Source organism: Cydia splendana, chromosome 2 (genome assembly GCF_910591565.1).
Source record: "Cydia splendana chromosome 2, ilCydSple1.2, whole genome shotgun sequence".
NCBI lineage: Eukaryota > Metazoa > Arthropoda > Insecta > Lepidoptera > Tortricidae > Cydia > Cydia splendana.
The window spans coordinates 13,245,570-13,263,288 of NC_085961.1; the positions used below are offsets into that span (position 1 = coordinate 13,245,570).

At 35.4% G+C, this 17,719-nt stretch overlaps 1 protein-coding gene across 1 annotated transcript; it reads left to right on the forward strand.

Moving 5' to 3' along the window:
• Positions 1–321: 321 nt before the first annotated feature.
• Positions 322–8,284, forward strand: LOC134804193 (G protein-activated inward rectifier potassium channel 3-like). The gene is made up of 9 exons (XM_063777142.1): positions 322–871; positions 3,576–3,702; positions 5,032–5,220; positions 5,712–5,783; positions 5,912–6,019; positions 6,335–6,441; positions 6,629–6,781; positions 7,236–7,355; positions 7,844–8,284. The coding sequence occupies exons 1-9, from the start codon at positions 648–650 to the stop codon at positions 8,172–8,174; spliced, it is 1,431 nt and encodes a 476-aa protein (XP_063633212.1). The 5' UTR covers positions 322–647; the 3' UTR covers positions 8,175–8,284.
• The last annotated feature ends 9,435 nt before the right edge of the window (positions 8,285–17,719 follow it).

The window sequence follows — 17,719 nt, forward strand, 5'->3', positions numbered from 1 at the left end:
ATCCTTTAGTACAACACACTTTAAAGTATCGATGAATTAACTAGCTAGTGATTTCGGAAGAAAATAGTATTAATATGTGTGAAGTACAGCATAACCATCAATAGAAAAGTGGTATTATACACGAATCAGTTACAGTGCTAGTTATAGGCAGTAAATAATAAAAGTGAGCAATATTATAGTTTACTAACATATAAACAGACATTCAAACAAAGAACATTGAAGTACCTTATTTACAATTGCAGATTAGATTCCAACTGCGATCCATACTCGTACTCATATTCTATTCTAGTTATTGTTTTGACTTCAAAAGCAAAATCTATGTCAAAATGAACCTAGGTCCTACTTTTGAGCCTGAGAGCAGGCGAGGAAGCCGTAGCCGCGCTCTAGAACGGTCTCTTAGCTACTCCGAAGCAATTGGAAATGTCTCTAAGCGCTAGTCCATAGAAATACCGCGCATCGTCGACACTGATGTATACAATAACGAGGAATTGAAAAAACAATACAGGATATCACAAATAGAAGGAAAAGAAATCGCTTTCCCAGCAGTACAGATAAATTATGATACTCAAGTAGTACCGTCAACTCAAAGTTTTGTTACTGGGAGCTCGCTGTGCTCCAGCGAAGATGACCAATGCCAGGGTCTAGTGATGACAATAGACGTGGAAACTGATAGCCCTACTACTGGAACGACAAGAAATTTTTCAGATGCGTCAACAAGACCTTTAGTAAGCTCTAATGTGACGAGTGACAATATATATGATACAATTGAGGTAGTAGAGAGCGTGTACGAGAACGACCATTACACAGGACCGCCTTCTCAGGGTTATTCATCGCGACTGGGCAAACGGAAGAAGAAGGAAAATAGACATCGGTAAGTAAGTAATAATATTTCTACGACACTGAATATTGTATTTTCTTCTGCACCAACTCAACGTTCTACGTTCTATGGCTTACTGGTAAAGAAAGAAGTTAAGTCCACCATTTGCAAATTCTTTTGTGCATAAAGTTTAAATATAATATAATAAATACAAATAACATTTTCGACTTATATTGTAAGTATACATACTTTAAATTTAAATCATAAGTCCTTTAAAAATTATCATAAATAAATAGATACGACGGGCAAAATTAGGCGACATGTTTTGATAAGATATTGAATTACTCACTATTGATTGGCACACTAGAATTCCGCGAATTTGATTTGTGAATTTATGTTTTGGTGTAGAAATTTTTGTAAGTAGGTACCTACACAAAACACGTTACGAGCCTAAATGTAACAAAATCCAACCAATCCTATTTCTTCTTTTTGAAGTGAAAACTTCTTTAGCGGCGCTACTTAGGCACTTTTTGAGTTGGGGAAAAAATGAAAAAACTCGAGACAGCGTAAGGCGATCACGTGACCGTAAGGTTTAGATGGCCACTCATTTAGATGGCATTTAAATCAATAAAGAAAAACTCAATGACATTACATGAAAAAGGTTCTAATCTTGTACGGGTTGAAATACGAGGATCTCACAGTTACATTCTAACTTTATATCACTCAAATATAATTCAATAAAGCTACATCTTGAAGAAATCGCTAATAAAAGTGAACTCTAGTACTGGTGAATAAAACTCAAAATATCATGACCAAATATATTTAGATGCGAGGTCTGCAAGGTAACTTTACTATTTCTATTCGAATTTTAAACAATTAACGCTACAAATTTGAATTTCGAATTTTAAACAAGCTCACTGACCAGCAACTTCGGAACTAAAGTTTTTCAATAGAAAGGAGGATGGGTCAATAGGCCTGATGACAAATTTTGAAATCCCTTTTATTATTGTCGGTACACTTGTATTGGTTCCGAAAAACACAATATTTCAGCTATACTCATAAGATTTAACATAAATAATTGCATTTTATTATAGCTAGTTTAAAACTCGCGCGAAAACGCCTCGCACGACATTTGTGACGTCACTATTTAGTTGGTGGTAGGGTGGTAGACATTGTTTACATACTTACAGTTACGAATTTCCCTTAAATCCGAATGATATTGTTATTTCAGCACCATATATTACGATTAGGGAGATAAATACATTACAAAAATTTATCACAATAACTCATTTTGGACAAAAACTCTCACACGGTTGCAATTTAAGATGAATTATTTAGATACAAGTAAATTTTGAGTGAAAATCACCGAGCGCCGGTTTTACTTTTTAATTTTAAATTTTTTCTAGTTACGACAGCCAACATGGCAATGATAGTTCCATTCAGCCAAATAATTAAAAAAGTTTGTTTGTGAAATATCGTATTATTTAGCATTTTATTTAGATAATAACAAATAGATATCTCCTTTATATCGTGTAATAATATTTTTTGGACGTAATAAATGTTTAGTGGCGAAATAACATTTTTTTTGCACCTTCGAACTCTTTGGTGAGAACGTATGGATTTCGGTCAATGAGGTTGTCTATGTTGCTCTAAGAAATATGTTATAGATTGATGACGTCACTGTTTGGAACGCTTCTGATTGGCGTTTCAGTAATAATGGCCGATTGGAGAATTTTGCAGTTTTATTTTATTGAATATATTAATAATCCTTCAGTTTATACTGAGATTGGGCCATTTTTTTGAATCATATTAACATATATGTTTCTTTGAAACCATTATTTCCGTGATTCTTTGCTACTTGCAACAGGCCTATTATACATAGTGCTGCAGACATTTTGGATTAGTCATTGAGTTTTCACTTCTGTCGGCACTCCCGGAGTGCAACCCGTTGTTTTTTTTTGACACTGTTGCTTTTAGATTTTAACCATCAAGCTATGACTGACAGAACGTTAAATAAGGCTTTTTAAAAAATGACGTTTAGAGTGGTCACTCCTTCAGAAGTGAAAACATTGACACACACATCACATCATTGTTTTGAAATGTTGACTTACATGTTTTAAAAAAAAATTAAAGATGGAGACTCAATTTTCTTTCAAGACATTTATACTATTTAATTAACCAAAATGATAAAAAGATGGTATGATAAAATTAATAAAGTTTAACTAATAGTTTTAGAGAAAAGTCATATTTCATGAAATCGGGTTTTATTTTTTCCCGGCTGAACTACTGGGAATTTTTCAACAAAACTTGGCAAAATTGTACTACTAGATGTAAGTAACTATAGAAAAAAACTCAGCTCCTAATCATAAAAGGGCATTTTTTCTTCCCTTATCCTGCTACCGCCAAGTTGCAATAGTTTCTATTACCCAAAGGTTGTCTGGAAGATATCGGATAAAGTTCTATCAATCTGCATAGTGTATAAGAAATCTAACTACTATTAATCCTAACAAACAAATAACTACTATCTCTAGATAATGCTATATTTTAAAGCCTAAATGATTTTATTATGCTTTAATTATAGTTTTGTCAGCAATCAGGTCCAGTTTACTGATGTATGTTTATGTGTCTCTTATTTTCTATACTAACAAAAGAGACAACACGAAGACAACAAAAAGTAGCCAAGTGACCTCGGCCGCGAAGAGGCATTTAAACAAATATTTAACTTAAAGAAATTCTGGTAAGAGCAGTTTGTTTGCAGACGCAGAGCCGGCCGCAAGACTCGCTCACGTCGCGTGGTGTGCAAGGACGGCGAGGAGAACGTGCCCGTGCGCAGCAACATTCCCGCCAAGTCCATCAAGTACGCGCGCGACATCGTCAACACAGTCGTCAGTAAACTAACTATACATTATTAGTTATTACTTAAGCTATCGGACCCATGTAAGTCCCACTCTATTTACTTTTAGACACAAAATAGAACTATGAATTGTAAGTTAGAAACAACATATTTATTAAATGATTGACATATTAATACATAGCAGCTTTGGCTAACGGCCTGTTTTTAGTGTGAGTACAATACATTTGCTACTTAACGCAAGTAGCAAATATATGAACACGCATTTAACACCATTTTAACACTAACCAACGTGTATACCGATTACCGGCCCTTAGAAAACAATGTTTAATATTAACTGTACCTAACCGTTTTGGTAAAAAGGGTATAATGTTATAAAAAGTGGGCTTTGTTAGGCACTTACATGAGTCAGGTACCTACCTTACTTAAAATCATTAAAACAATGTATGGAATGCCATCACGGCTCATATACGGAGTTGTGTTACCTACTAGTCATTGTTGTAGAGGGCGATAGCCTTCTACTTCTAAATGAAACCCGAACGATCCTTTTTTTGTGAAGTGATAAAAAAAGGCCGGTCACGTTTTTATCAATCCCCACCCAAAAAATCTTGGGTCTCAGGTATTCAAAACCGAACGTATTGAGTTTAGACTGAAATCATATTGAATTGTCCGTCCCGTTTCCGCTTTACGAATCGAGAGACCAGACTGCTGAGCACTTAATGTTTATATTTGATCGAGATTATATTTTTCACCGCTAAATGAGGCCCTTGATAGCGCCGTTCATTACCGTGACTGTCGACGAGCCGAGTTCTCATGTGAGCCAGCGTAAAGGAACCTACAGATTCATACTAACTATGCGTAAACGGGAGATGTACTTGTACTGGTCAATCAATGCTATCGACTTGCCCTTGGACATATCTACACAACCGGTTGTTGTAACGCCACGTTAAAAAAAACGTGGTGCGTTTACGATAACACAGCTTATAAATAGTTTCCGAGACATGATTCTAACCTATTCGCCCGCCAACCACATGGCAGAACGGAGCAAGCTAGTACGACCCGGCAGTAGTTCAAAAGGTATTTTATAAAAAGTACCTATACCTACATCCATATTATTATTATGCATTCTCATATTTAACATTGTCTTCGGTTTCCGAGAAGGATTATTGTGTTATGTAACATCGAGTGCTACCTGGAGTGGTCTGAATATTTATAAAAAAAATTATACATACCTACGTACCTACCTAATTCGAAGATTTAAATTCCAAAATGTCATAATTTAAATTCAAAAAACTTTTGAGTTTTTCGTTGGTTTGTAACATATAAAAACACGTGTTCTTAATATGTGAAATGAATTTTGCAGATCAACGCAAAATGGCGGTTCATACTCCTGATGATGGTGGCAGCCCACTTTGTCTTTTGGTTAACGTTCGCGGCCATCTGGTTGGCCGTGACCAGCTCCTACAGCGATGACATCGGGGACGGGAAAGACCATTGCGTCATCGGGACCTCTTCCTTTGCTGGCCTATTGATGATGGCCGTGGAAACGCAGGTGAGATATTTTTATTTTTTGATTTATGTAACACCTAGATGTCATTGACCTCGGCCCCAAGACATGCAGATATAGCTAGAACTAATAAAAACATAACCTCATCAGACCACGCTACGTTGTTTTACTGTTTCATAGGCATGACCACGTGGTTTGCGACTGCAAGCGTGTAGAAATAGAAAGTTAGTTAGTAAACATCGCTATTTTTTTGTTAAATCGAATTCCAGCGTATCAATACATAATAAATTAATGGATTTATGTATGGGCTACTAGCTGCCTGAAATAAAGAAAAAAAACATTTCAAAAAGTAAATTAATACATTATTTGTTCATTAAGAGGATAGACAGACGGACAGCGGAGGCTTAGTAATAAATTTTCATACTCTTCAAGTACAAAATCCCTAATGTCTAACCTAGTCAAATAGTATTCGACTAAATTGAACAATCGTGGTAACGGAAAAGAAAGGATTTTATGTTGGATGTTTCATTTTACAGATGACGATCGGATATGGTGTCCGGTATCCGAGCGAAGAATGTCCAGAGGCTATCATTATTATGGTTTTAGAGGTAATTCATTATGATCACACTTATATTATTATCTTATTTATATATGTAAACTGTTATAGATCTAGATCTACGAAGTATAAGAAAATAACGCATGATATAAGTACTTAGTGGGTATATTTCAATTTCAGATTGTGGCTGGCACGGCATTGTCAGGAGGACTCACTAGTTTGTTGTTCACTAAACTTGTAAGACCGAATCGCCACGTGTCATCCGTAGGATTTAGCAAGAAAGCAACAGTGAGTACAAGATTTTTCTCAAAATTAAATAAGGAAACTAAGACATATTTTGAAATAGGAAAAATAGTACCTAACTATCAAATTAACATTCGTAAAAAAACATTAAAATTTGAATTTTCGTCTGAGATTTGTGAATAATACCCGGTGTCTTAGAAAAAGAGCATAATCAATTAATAAGTAAATAGAATGACCTAAAACGTGATTAGTACTTGATTAAAACATTCGGCCGTTAGAGTTTGATTCGATCATTTTGATTACTATCAAGTAATAATAAAACAAACCAATCAAGTTATATTCATTTGTTTTTTTTATTAGGTATGTCTCCGCGACGGACAGTTGTGCCTCCAGTTTCGCGTGTGGGACCTGTTGAACGTACACTTGATCGACAGCACCGTTACAGCTTACATGCTCAAACCAATCAGGTCAGTTATGAAACATGCTTAAATAATTTCATCTTTTACAAACAACTCCTACGTGATGATTGTTTCTATCAATAAGCCATTTGTGATGAAAAACACAAACTGAGACATGCAACTGAACATAAAATCCTGACAGTAACCAGTGGCTAGAGCTAGGACGTGTGGTTGATTCTATCGTATTTCTGGCCAGGACCCTGGAGGGCGAAATGATGCAGAACTACATCCACCATTTGAAGCTGAAGGAGGCGCGCGCGTTCCTGCTGTGGCCCATCACTGTAACACATGTGATCGACGTTGAGAGTCCACTCTACGAATTTTCTGCTCAGGACATGATAGACTATAGGTATATTGCTATTTGTTTACTATTTCCTCACATTTTTTTTGTAGTTTATTAATAATGCACCTGGTCATAACATCCATAACATACCTATATATATATATATTTCCATAATAACTCTGACTGTAATTTATATTAAATAACAAAAATATATAGCACAATTTAATTCGTATAAATTTTATAAAGTATATTTTTGCACGCTTTAAGTTTAAGGCAAGTCCACTGTCCAGAAGTAACTAACAAACTAAATAACTACTAACCCAAGTAACCTAATAAATATACTCAATGAGCTACCTACGAAATACCCACTAACCATGATGTTAATACACTAACCGATCGACTAACTACTAGTCACTTGCATGATTGTAACAAAAATGTCTCCTTATCTGATTAAAAAGTAGAGTAGAGATTTCACCGGCGATATCCATTTGGTATTTCAATATCAACATATTTATTTCAGATTCGAGATCGTGGTTTGTCTGACTGGAGCTTCTAAGAATATGGGAACAGTGACACAAAGTCGAACTTCCTACTTATCCAAGGAGATAAACTGGGGGTACAGATTCAAGAATGTGTTAAGGTACTAAATAACTTTGTTTCGAAATAAGTTTTTATCAAATATTTCATTTTTGATAAAAGCTTTTATCGCTGACTATACTTTTCTTCCAACAGGCAACTAATACTCACAGAGACAATTCTTACAAACTCAAACACGATTAGGTGGCATTGTTTTATCACACAGTTCCTATGACCACTTCCTGCGTCCATCGTCAGATCAACTCGATGGTATCATAATATTGCATTGTCACCCAAGTTACATAATATGTATGTCAAGTTTCAGCTCAATCGAATAATGGAAAGTGGGTCTAATTTAACTTGCAAGATTTGACCCGAACATACAGTATACATTCCTACATACAAACAATGCTAGTAATGCCGGGGCCACACTAACGGGAAACGCTGGGTCACGCCGTTGATTATCGCGATAATCCCAGGGTGGCCGCCGTATAGAAAGTGTCAATTATGTCTCTGTTTTAATCTCTCATACTTATGAAAAATTTTTTTCAGATGGTCGAAGCGAAACGAAGCCTACGTCATCAATGTAGAAGACCTAAACACGATGGAGCAGGTCGAAACCCCGCTATGCAGCGCGAGTCACCTTAAGCACTTCGAAATCATATCCTCTGCTGACCTGTCCATACCAACGAGCCCATCGTTCCAGGGCAGTCTGACGAAGAACACGTCTTCGCTGAGCCAGGATCACGCACATGACAGAAACCCTGAGTCACTTCCTTCAACGGTGCCATCAACCCCCAGTTTTGGACCCTCTGGGACGCAAAGAAGCTTAAATTGGACCTATAAGAGAATTTTTCCGGAGAATGTTATGAAGATCCAATAATGCACTGCTGCGATGGGCAGAATGATAGCTGCGTGTTGGTATAATATCGTTAATGTTTCACTATTAAGTTAAGTTAAATAATTTTATAAATAAATCAAAAACTAACGAGTCATTTGCTTTGTGTATCTCACATATTCTCAGAATGTAACATCAATGTTGTTTGCTTTTAGTAAGTAACAATCAAAATAAAGCTCACGAAAGGTATCTTATAACCGACTTCAAAAAAGGTTACCCAATTCGACCATAGGTTCCGTACCCAAAGGGTAAAACGGGACCCTATTACTAAGACTCCGCTGTCCGTCCGTCCGTCTGTCACCAGGCTGTGTCTCACGAACCGTGATAGCTAGACAGTTGAAATTTTCACACATGATGTATTTTGATGTATGTTGCCGCTATAACATCAAATACTAAAAACAGAATAAAATAAAGATTTAAGTGGGGCTCCCATACAACAAACGTGATTTTTGACCGAAGTTAAGCAACGTCGGGCGGGGTCAGTACTTGGATGGGTGACCGTTTTTATAGATAATGGTACGGAACCCTTCGTGTGCGAGTCCGACTCGCACTTGGCCGGTTTCAAAGTTTATTATAGATCATCTTCAAACATACCAGTTGTTGGCGCACATAAAAAGGATAATATTATATAGTCTGTTCGAGAAACGGAAAACGGTGAAAAATAGAGATAATACTCCTTAAAATACGTGTGATACCTCATTAGATTCGTCATGATGCCTAGAAAAATGTATTAAAATGTATACTGTTCGAGAAACGGAAAACGGTGAAAAATAGAGATAATACTCCTAAAAATACGTGTGATACCTCATTAGATTCGTCATGATGCCTAGAAAAATGTATTCGAAGCGTGTATTAGCACACAAAAAATATCAAAAGTTATAAACAAAAAAAGGGGGAAATTAGTTGATATTTTTTATTTCCCCAATATCTCAAAAAGTATTAATATTTAAGTAACCAAAATTAATATTATAAAAGAGGAAGATATTTCCAATCAAACATTCCTTACTTGCAGAAACTGTATCTCCATTATTTATACTTTTTATTCAACGCTGAACACAGCCCTCCGCGCCTCATTTTCGAGAAACGCGAGTGGCGTGAAAAAACGATTACGTAACATTAAATATAATTATAAAGATATATTTGAAAATACAGTGGGTTCCGTCACATATCGGCCTGGTGGGAAACGAGGAGGCTGACCGGTTGGCGGCAGCGGCTACTTCTGAGGGAACTGAGGTTGATGTCGTTCCAGACTTCTCAGAAATAGTCGCAAAGTATAAAAGTAAAATGTATGGCCGCTGGAAGGAGTTCTTTGATGAAAGATCGCAGGAAAAAGGAATCTGGTACAAGACCATTCAATGTGAGCCTCCTCGGATACCCTGGTGGGAAGTAGCTGACGTAAACCGGGCGAATATTGTACGTGCCCACAGGCTTCGGTCCGGTCACATTCCATTAAATAAGTTTGCTCATCTGATGGGGAAAGCAGAGTCGCCCAACTGCGATATCTGCGGCTCCGTCGAAGATGTACAGCACTTCTTAATGGAATGTGTCCGGACTCGAGTCAAGAGTGCACAATTATTTGAAGCTGGGGGCTATAAAGAAATTGATGTTGGGGTTTTTCAGTCGATTTTGGCGGAACCCCTGTCTAAAACTGCAAAATTAGTGTACCATTTTTCTGATAACTAGTATAACATTTATTGAAACTCATATAATGTAGAGGCCCAACGGAGCCGACATGTCCCGTTTGATAAAGGTTCCTTTTAAAATACGTAGATTAAAATATATATATATATATATATATATATATATATATATATATATATATATATATATATATATATATATATATATATATATATATATATTAAATATTGATTGAATTATTTTTTTAAATTATGTTGCATTTAAAACATGTTAACAAATGTACGACTTGTATAAATTTATCTTAAAGTTATTTTTTCAACAAGTTATGCAATTGTTAATCAACAAAATTTTCTCGACCATCCTTCTTTACTGAAAACGAAAAAAGAAAGTATAAATAACTATATATTGTAAAATATTGTTGCTTTCTAGAGCCCTTCTCATATACATGCTTAATAAGATGACATTATAAATTTTTTAATAAAGTTAATACTTTGCTTAAAATCAGTTTTAGAATAACATAGAAAATTGACGAAAAACGAAAAATCAAGGTAAAATTGTAAAATATAAAACAATATTATAACCAAACTATTATTTTTTTCAGAATTTTTATAACGTAATCTTATTAAGCATGTATATGAGAAGGGCTCTAGAAAGCAACAAAATTTTACAATAGTTATTTATACATTTTTTTTTGTTTTCAAAAAAGAAGGAATTTCGAGAAAATTTTGTTCATTGACAATTGCCTAACTCGTTGAAAAAATTACTTTAAGATAAATGTCTACAAGTATTACATTTGTTGACAATTTGTTAATACACCATATTTTTGTTTTAATTTTCAAGGAAATTTAATACTTTTAAAATTATATTTAATGTTACGTAATGCTTTTTTACGCCGCGCGCGTTTCCTGAAAATGAGGCGCGGAGGGCTGTGTTCAGCGTTGAATAAGTTCTGTAAGTATGGAATGTTTGATTGGAAATATCCTCCTATTTATAATATTAATTTTGGTTTCTTAAATATAAATACTTTTTGAAACATTGGGGAAATACAAAATATCTACTTTTTTCCCCCTTTTTTTGTTTATAACTTTTGATATTTTTTGTGTGCTAATACACGCTTAGAACACATTTTTCTAAACATCATTACGAATCTAATGAGTATGACACGTATTTTTAGGAGTATTATCTCTATTTTTCACCGTTTTCCGTTTCTCAAACAGACTAATATTTTATTCTTTTTGAAATCTGTGTTACTTTTTTTAAGGTTATATTTTCAACAAATATCTTACAGTAGTACCTATACAGCGTGTCAGATAAAGTTAAACTCAAATTCTAAAGGAACAACTTACTAAATATACGAAATTTAAGCGATTATGGTTAGAATAAATTAAAGCTTTTACCATTTTTTTTTTACATTTGAGGCTCAATTTTTAAAGCACCAAGAATGATGAATTTGCCTTCCCTTAATCTGGCCACCCCGCAAAAGTATCTAAAAGTTATTTCAGACATAAAAGCAAGTTTGACCCCAATTGGTTGTGCGCGTCAGATTAACGCGTGGATAACGACATACTGCTACGTAGCGTTGGCTTCTCACCGAAGTTGTTCCGGTTGTTTGCCAGTTATCTGCGCGATCGACAGCAGTACTTGCAGCACGGATGCTTCGTATCGAAACCCTACCACACACATTCCGGAGTCAGTCAGGGTTCAATTTTAGGTCCGTTTCTCTTTGGCTTAATGATAAATGACTTAGCTGCAGTCCCTAAGCATGCCAGATGTTTGTTATATGCCGACGACCTTAAGCTCATTTATGGAGTGCAGCAATAGGCCTGTTGCAAGTAACAAAGAATCATGGAAATAATGGTTTCAACGAAACATATATGTTAATATGATTCTAAAAAATGGCCCAATCTCAGTATAAACTGAAGGATTATTAATATATTCAATAAAATAAAAGTGCAAAATTCTCCAATCGGCCATTTTTACTGAAACGCCAATCAGAAACGTTCCAAACAGTGACGTCATCAACCCATAACATATTTCTTAGAGCAACATAGACAACCTCATTGACCGAAATCTATGCGTGGGCACCAAAGAGTTCGAAAGGTGCAAAAAAAAATGTTATTTCGCCACTAAACATTTATTACGTCCAAAAAATATTATTACACGATATAAAGTAGATATCTATTTGTTATTATTTAAATAAAATGCTAAATAATACTATATTTCAACAACAAACTTTTTTAATTATTTGGCTGAATGGAACTATCATTGCCGTGTTGGCTGTCGTAACTAGAAAAAATGAAAAATTAAAAAGTAAAACCGGCGTTCGGTGATTTTCACTCAAAATTTACATGTATCTAAATAATTCATCTTAAACTGCAACCGTGTGAGAGTTTTTGTGTAAAATGAGTTATTGTGATAAATTTTTGTAATGTATTTATCATCCCTAATCGTAATATATGGTGCTGAATTAACAATATCATTCGGATTCAAGGGAAATTCGTAACTGTAAGTATGTAAACAATATCTACCACCCTGCCACCAACCAAATGATGACGTCACAAATGGCATGCGAGGCGTTTTCGCGCGAAGTTTAAACTAGCTATAATAAAATGCAATTATCATGTTAAATCTTATGAGTATAACTAAAATATAGTGTTTTTCGGAACTAATACAAGTGTACCGACGATATTAAAAGGGTTTTCAAAATTTGTCATCAGGCCTATTGTCCGACTGCGCGTCTTTGCAGGAGGATATTGATCGCCTTCATCAATGGAGCATTAACAACAAGCTCCTCTTTAACAAATCAAAGTGCTCCGTGATGACTTTTAGCCGTGCCAATAGTCCCATATTCGCTCAATACCTGCTAGGTCCTGATCCCATAACTCGTGTCGAGTCAATACGCGATTTGGGTGTTATCCTCGACATGCAGCTCAACTTTCATGAGCATATGAAAGCGTTGGCTACAAATTGCTATCGGAGGTTAGGGTTTGTGGTTCGGAATGCGCGAGATTTCGATGACGTCAGGGCTATTAAATTAGTGTACACTGCGTTAGTCCGGAGTAAACTTGAAGCCGCATCGGTCGTGTGGAACCCGCATGAGGACAAGTACATCTTGCTTCTGGCAAAAGTCCAGAAAGCCTTTCTGCGGTTCCTGTATAAAAAGATGCACGGTTATTACCGTTTTAGGGTTTAATTCCTTAGAGGTAAGGCGTAACTACGGGATCTTAACCACTGTATGTAATGTCTTACGAGGGAACTCGGACTGCCCTGAATTGGTTGCACAGCTCGTACGCCTGTTCTTTCCATCTATGGCTAAGAAGGCCCAATTTAATTTTCGACCACGAAGTCATCACCTATTAGATGTGCCTAAAACACGCACTATGTCCCATGGCAAATCACCACTTGTCCGCGCTCTACAATATATTAATGCGCTCCTCGCATCAGTACCGGAATGTGATGTATTTGCAAGTAGTTGGATGGATCTGTGTAAAGAATGTATGAAGTTCTGTGAGGCGTTAGATAAGCGTGAATCATCTGTCTTGTATTAGTCTTTCTGACATTTTGTTCTGTTTGTCCTTTCTAGACTGTATCGTGTACCTTGTTTGTATAAATACTGTCTATTATAAATTTCACAGTGTATTAGTCCGCTGTAATGCTGTGTAAGTTTTATGAATCAATAAAATAAAAATAAAATTAATTAAGTAGGTATATACATATATTATTTAGAAACATATAGGGCAGCCGTTCAGATTTAAAAAAAGAAACTGTTTGATGAATCTTAGCGCTTTCCAGGTTTTAAACTAAGAGCCTAGGGTCCCAGGAATTGGTGCAAACACTAATTATTCCGAAAGCGACAGTCAAGCCCTGCCAACTCAAATGGGATTATTGCGATTAGTCCGGATTCTTCGCTATGTTTTTTTCACCGAAAGGCAACTGATACCTAAATATCAAATTATATTTTGGCACATTTTTCCAAGAAACTCCAGTGAGCGTACCAGTGTACGAGCACGATACTGCGACCTGCGGTTTTAAAGTCGCATTAGGTGAGGTGGAATATCACACCATCAACGGAATCAGATCACCACCCGGAATCAGCGTGATAAACGCCTAATATCACGAATTGAGCTTATATCGTAATCGACTTCAAACTTCACAAATATACAAAAAAAATTGTTACATATTTGTACAACATAAGAGCAAATAAGACTGATATTTCTTCGAGTGTTTATTTTGAGTCTCGTGCAAGCGATCTTTCGCTACGCTCGTGAATCTATTTTATTAGAATCTCTTCTAATATAATAGATTCGCTACGCTCGTAGCGAATGTAGTAGCAAAGGAGCTAATGATTGTGGCATTTAACCAGGTACATCTGCCATAGTAAGCTAATCAATGTCCAATTATTGTGTTTACTATTCATAAAAATGATTATTTATTATACAGTGTGTAAGTCTAATAATGGCGAATCTCTTAACGGTGGTTAGTATAAGACAAAGTAAAGGTAATTAGATAACATTGACTTAAAGTTGCAACAATAATTTTGTCCATACAAAATAATTCAGCCCGCAATGTAATGCAAACACACTCACGTTAAACGCTCGTTGACAGTTACTTTCAAAAACTCCTATTGCGTATGTAATGTCATTAACTGTCATGAGTGGGTAAATAATAAATAAGTATGATGTTTTTTATCTGACGAAATGACTACCTAGTTTAAAATCAAATTACATCAAAAAATCTTATTAAAGCAATCATTTATTTTAATAACGACCCATTGAAATTACAACTGAAATTTACTGAAGTTGCTGAAATACTTCTAAAGAAAACCAACTAAAAAAGAAAACTAAAAAACACAATTTACAACAATACAAATTCTGAGAAACCTGAGTTTAGTTTTGCCGGTTTCGCCGCAAATACCTATTCTCGATGTGCCTTCCTTGTATTTCAGAACAGGTTTCGCAACGACGTTTGATTGACTCCTTAAAATAACAACTCGTATTAAATCGTCTTCCTGCATCCCTTGTACTACTTTCAGGATTAAGTGCAAAATGGCGAAGGATTCGGTCTTGCAATGGAACTGGAAGCTCATCGTGAATAGCTGCTCCCTCCACCCTTCCAGTTACGGGCAATCCTTCGCGAGCTCGCTGTATCGCGTTTACAATTACTCGAGCGTTTCTTGGTACAACCCGATGAGGGAATCGCTCTCTGTACACAGCTAGCGCTCGATGACCATTTTGTAGTGTTTCACCGTAAATTAAAATCATGTCCATTAATTCAGGAGCAGTAAAAGTTGTTAAACGAGGCATTTTTATAACATACGATTACTTTTGAATCGAAAGACTGACATTGTCAAATCAGAGTTGAAATAAAATAAGAAACTTGCAATTCCACCAAAGAGTTTGCCACGTTTTCACACAATGTACCAAGTTTTGTGGTGTTTAGACGGTTTAGTTAATTCTCGAAATAATTTTGGTAATAACTGTACAACTATTAGGCGGGCCGTATGCTTATTTTCCGCCATCCTGGTATAAAAAATCAGGCAAATTAAATACGAAATGAATACACAATAATCACTTAAGAGATACTGATATTAAATGAATTTTCAAAAAAGGTGTGCTATCAAAGGTGCTTGTCTATTGCTCAGATTAGAAATAATCACGTCAAGTGCTGTTATCGTGACTGATTAAAATGAAGTCAGTTTCTTGTTGATAAACATGATAAATAAATAAGATTTAATATCTTTTAACACGCCTAGTAGTACTTTAATCTACCAAAATAACTACAAAACATTAAACGCAGTGTAATGCTAACATGTATTGTGAATGTTCCTCCAGATAGGTAAGTTTGTAAATGCTATTGTTGTATTGCTAATGAACATTTGACATTTCGGTACCGCAACCATGTTTACAGTACATTGCTGCTGAGAAATTTAAAAAAAAATAATTATGGGCTCGTAATGAACTGCAACTTAAAAAAACCTTTTACTTCATGATTACACTAATGAATACTATGTCCGATTTAATTTATCGCCCGTATTAGACTTACACACTGTATATTTCATCTCCGAAGTTTTTCTGGCAACATATGGTTTTACTCTGATTTGCTATAAATATATTTTTGCATATTTCTTAAACAAAGAAGTTAAAACAATATCAGGTCAGGTCATCGACTGCAAACAGATGTTACAATAAATATTTTTGGAGCCAAACAGTATGACTGATGGCCGATGGTATTGAGATGAGATCAAACCTTTCCACATTTTCATGCCTTTTTTAAAACAAGTCGGTAGCATGCCAAAGCTGTTCCAAAAAGAGAAGGTGCCAACCTTAGAAGACAACCTTAAAAAAGTAAAATAACAAAATTAGCGGCATACCGTAGTGCCTATATAAATACCTACCCATGTGTAATAGAAACACGTGTCGTTTTGTTATCTTCCAACCTTTAAACAAGTATTTACCTAATCTAAATTACAATACTATTTAGATGCTAAGTACTTAAAGTACCCTACTACATATATCTACACTCAACCTTCCAGAACCAGAATACTTAAGTATTTATCAACAAGACCTATTATGGAAATTTCTTACCATGGCCAATTGCTTCAATTAAACATTATCAAACATTTCCACGCCAAAACAATGAAACAACAATTTATATTTTCAATCATGACAACGCTTCCTACTTACGGAATAGAGTCTGTAATCCTCTAAACAAACCATTGAAATGAAAATTTTATCTGAAACCCTGAAAACAAATGAAACGGCCAGCCAGCGTAAGAAGAAATCCGGGTATATCCGTTGGTGCCAGAAACCGAAACTATGTATAGAGAATCGAGGGAAAGAAGCAGAGCTCAAGCTGTATTGGTTCTTGCGCAATCGATACTTTCTACAGATAGTTGAAGTGCATAAGAACGGTATTACTTCCTGTAGGCTAAGAGCCCGTCTCGAGAAAGCCTCGGAAAATGCATACCTACGCATTTATTAAAGAAGAAACTATAAAATGAATTCGTCATGAGCTTTTGAACGTCGTATCCAAATCTGAATGTAAATATACTCTAATCTAAATTGACTTCGATATCATAACAGTAAGTTGACTGTAACTTTGAGCTAACTGTTAAAATAATAACACTAGAGTTAGTATGTTTGAACAATAATTATTTTTAAAATTACTAAGGTAAGACGATGGAAACAATTTCATCACAGTCCACGTTTTACTCATATATCACATCGACAATGTACAAATTGTAGATGCATTTTATGTCTGGACTTTGAACACCTACAATTTTTAAAAGTACCTAACAAATTACTCGGACAGTTCGAATTATTACACGTTTTAATTAAAATTGTGAACCTAATCGTATTAAGTGGCTTTGAATGAATGATGAATGGATTAGTCATTGGCGAACGAGTCACGCAGTTTTGTGGCTGTTGCAAAACTAACGTCAGCAGATCATGGACTAGCTTCCTGCTCTGGGACGCAGTAGACTGTGCACTACAGTATGGTATGCTGGCGTTCTTTAAATTCACGGATTATCCCTTTATTCATAATACTTTACGGGTTAACTAAATCAGAGTTAAATTATGTTTTATCCCTTTCTTACAAATACATAAGTCAAAAAGACAGATAAGGACAAACGATTATTAGCTAATTGAGGTTTGTAGCGCGTTTATGAATAAGGGGGATATGTTTTGTTTTTTTACGAATAATTGTTTTAGAAGTGGATAATTTTTATGGTTTTTGTTAAGATTTTTATTAAGTAGGTACCTTAGTATAAATAGCACACCCAGTTTTTATTACATACACCATAAAACGTGAACGGTCTGAAAGACCGCTGCTGCTCAGGTCATGCCCTTAATAATGTCATTAGTCTCTTATTCCAATACAAATGAAAC

Bases quoted from the DNA above. Each gene is read 5' to 3' on its own strand.
- LOC134804193 (XM_063777142.1), top strand. From the start codon at position 648: ATGACAATAGACGTGGAAACTGATAGCCCTACTACTGGAACGACAAGA. The intron at 5,221-5,711 runs GTGAGATATTTT...TTCATTTTACAG, and splicing joins TGATGGCCGTGGAAACGCAG to ATGACGATCGGATATGGTGT. The intron at 5,784-5,911 runs GTAATTCATTAT...TTTCAATTTCAG, and splicing joins TCATTATTATGGTTTTAGAG to ATTGTGGCTGGCACGGCATT.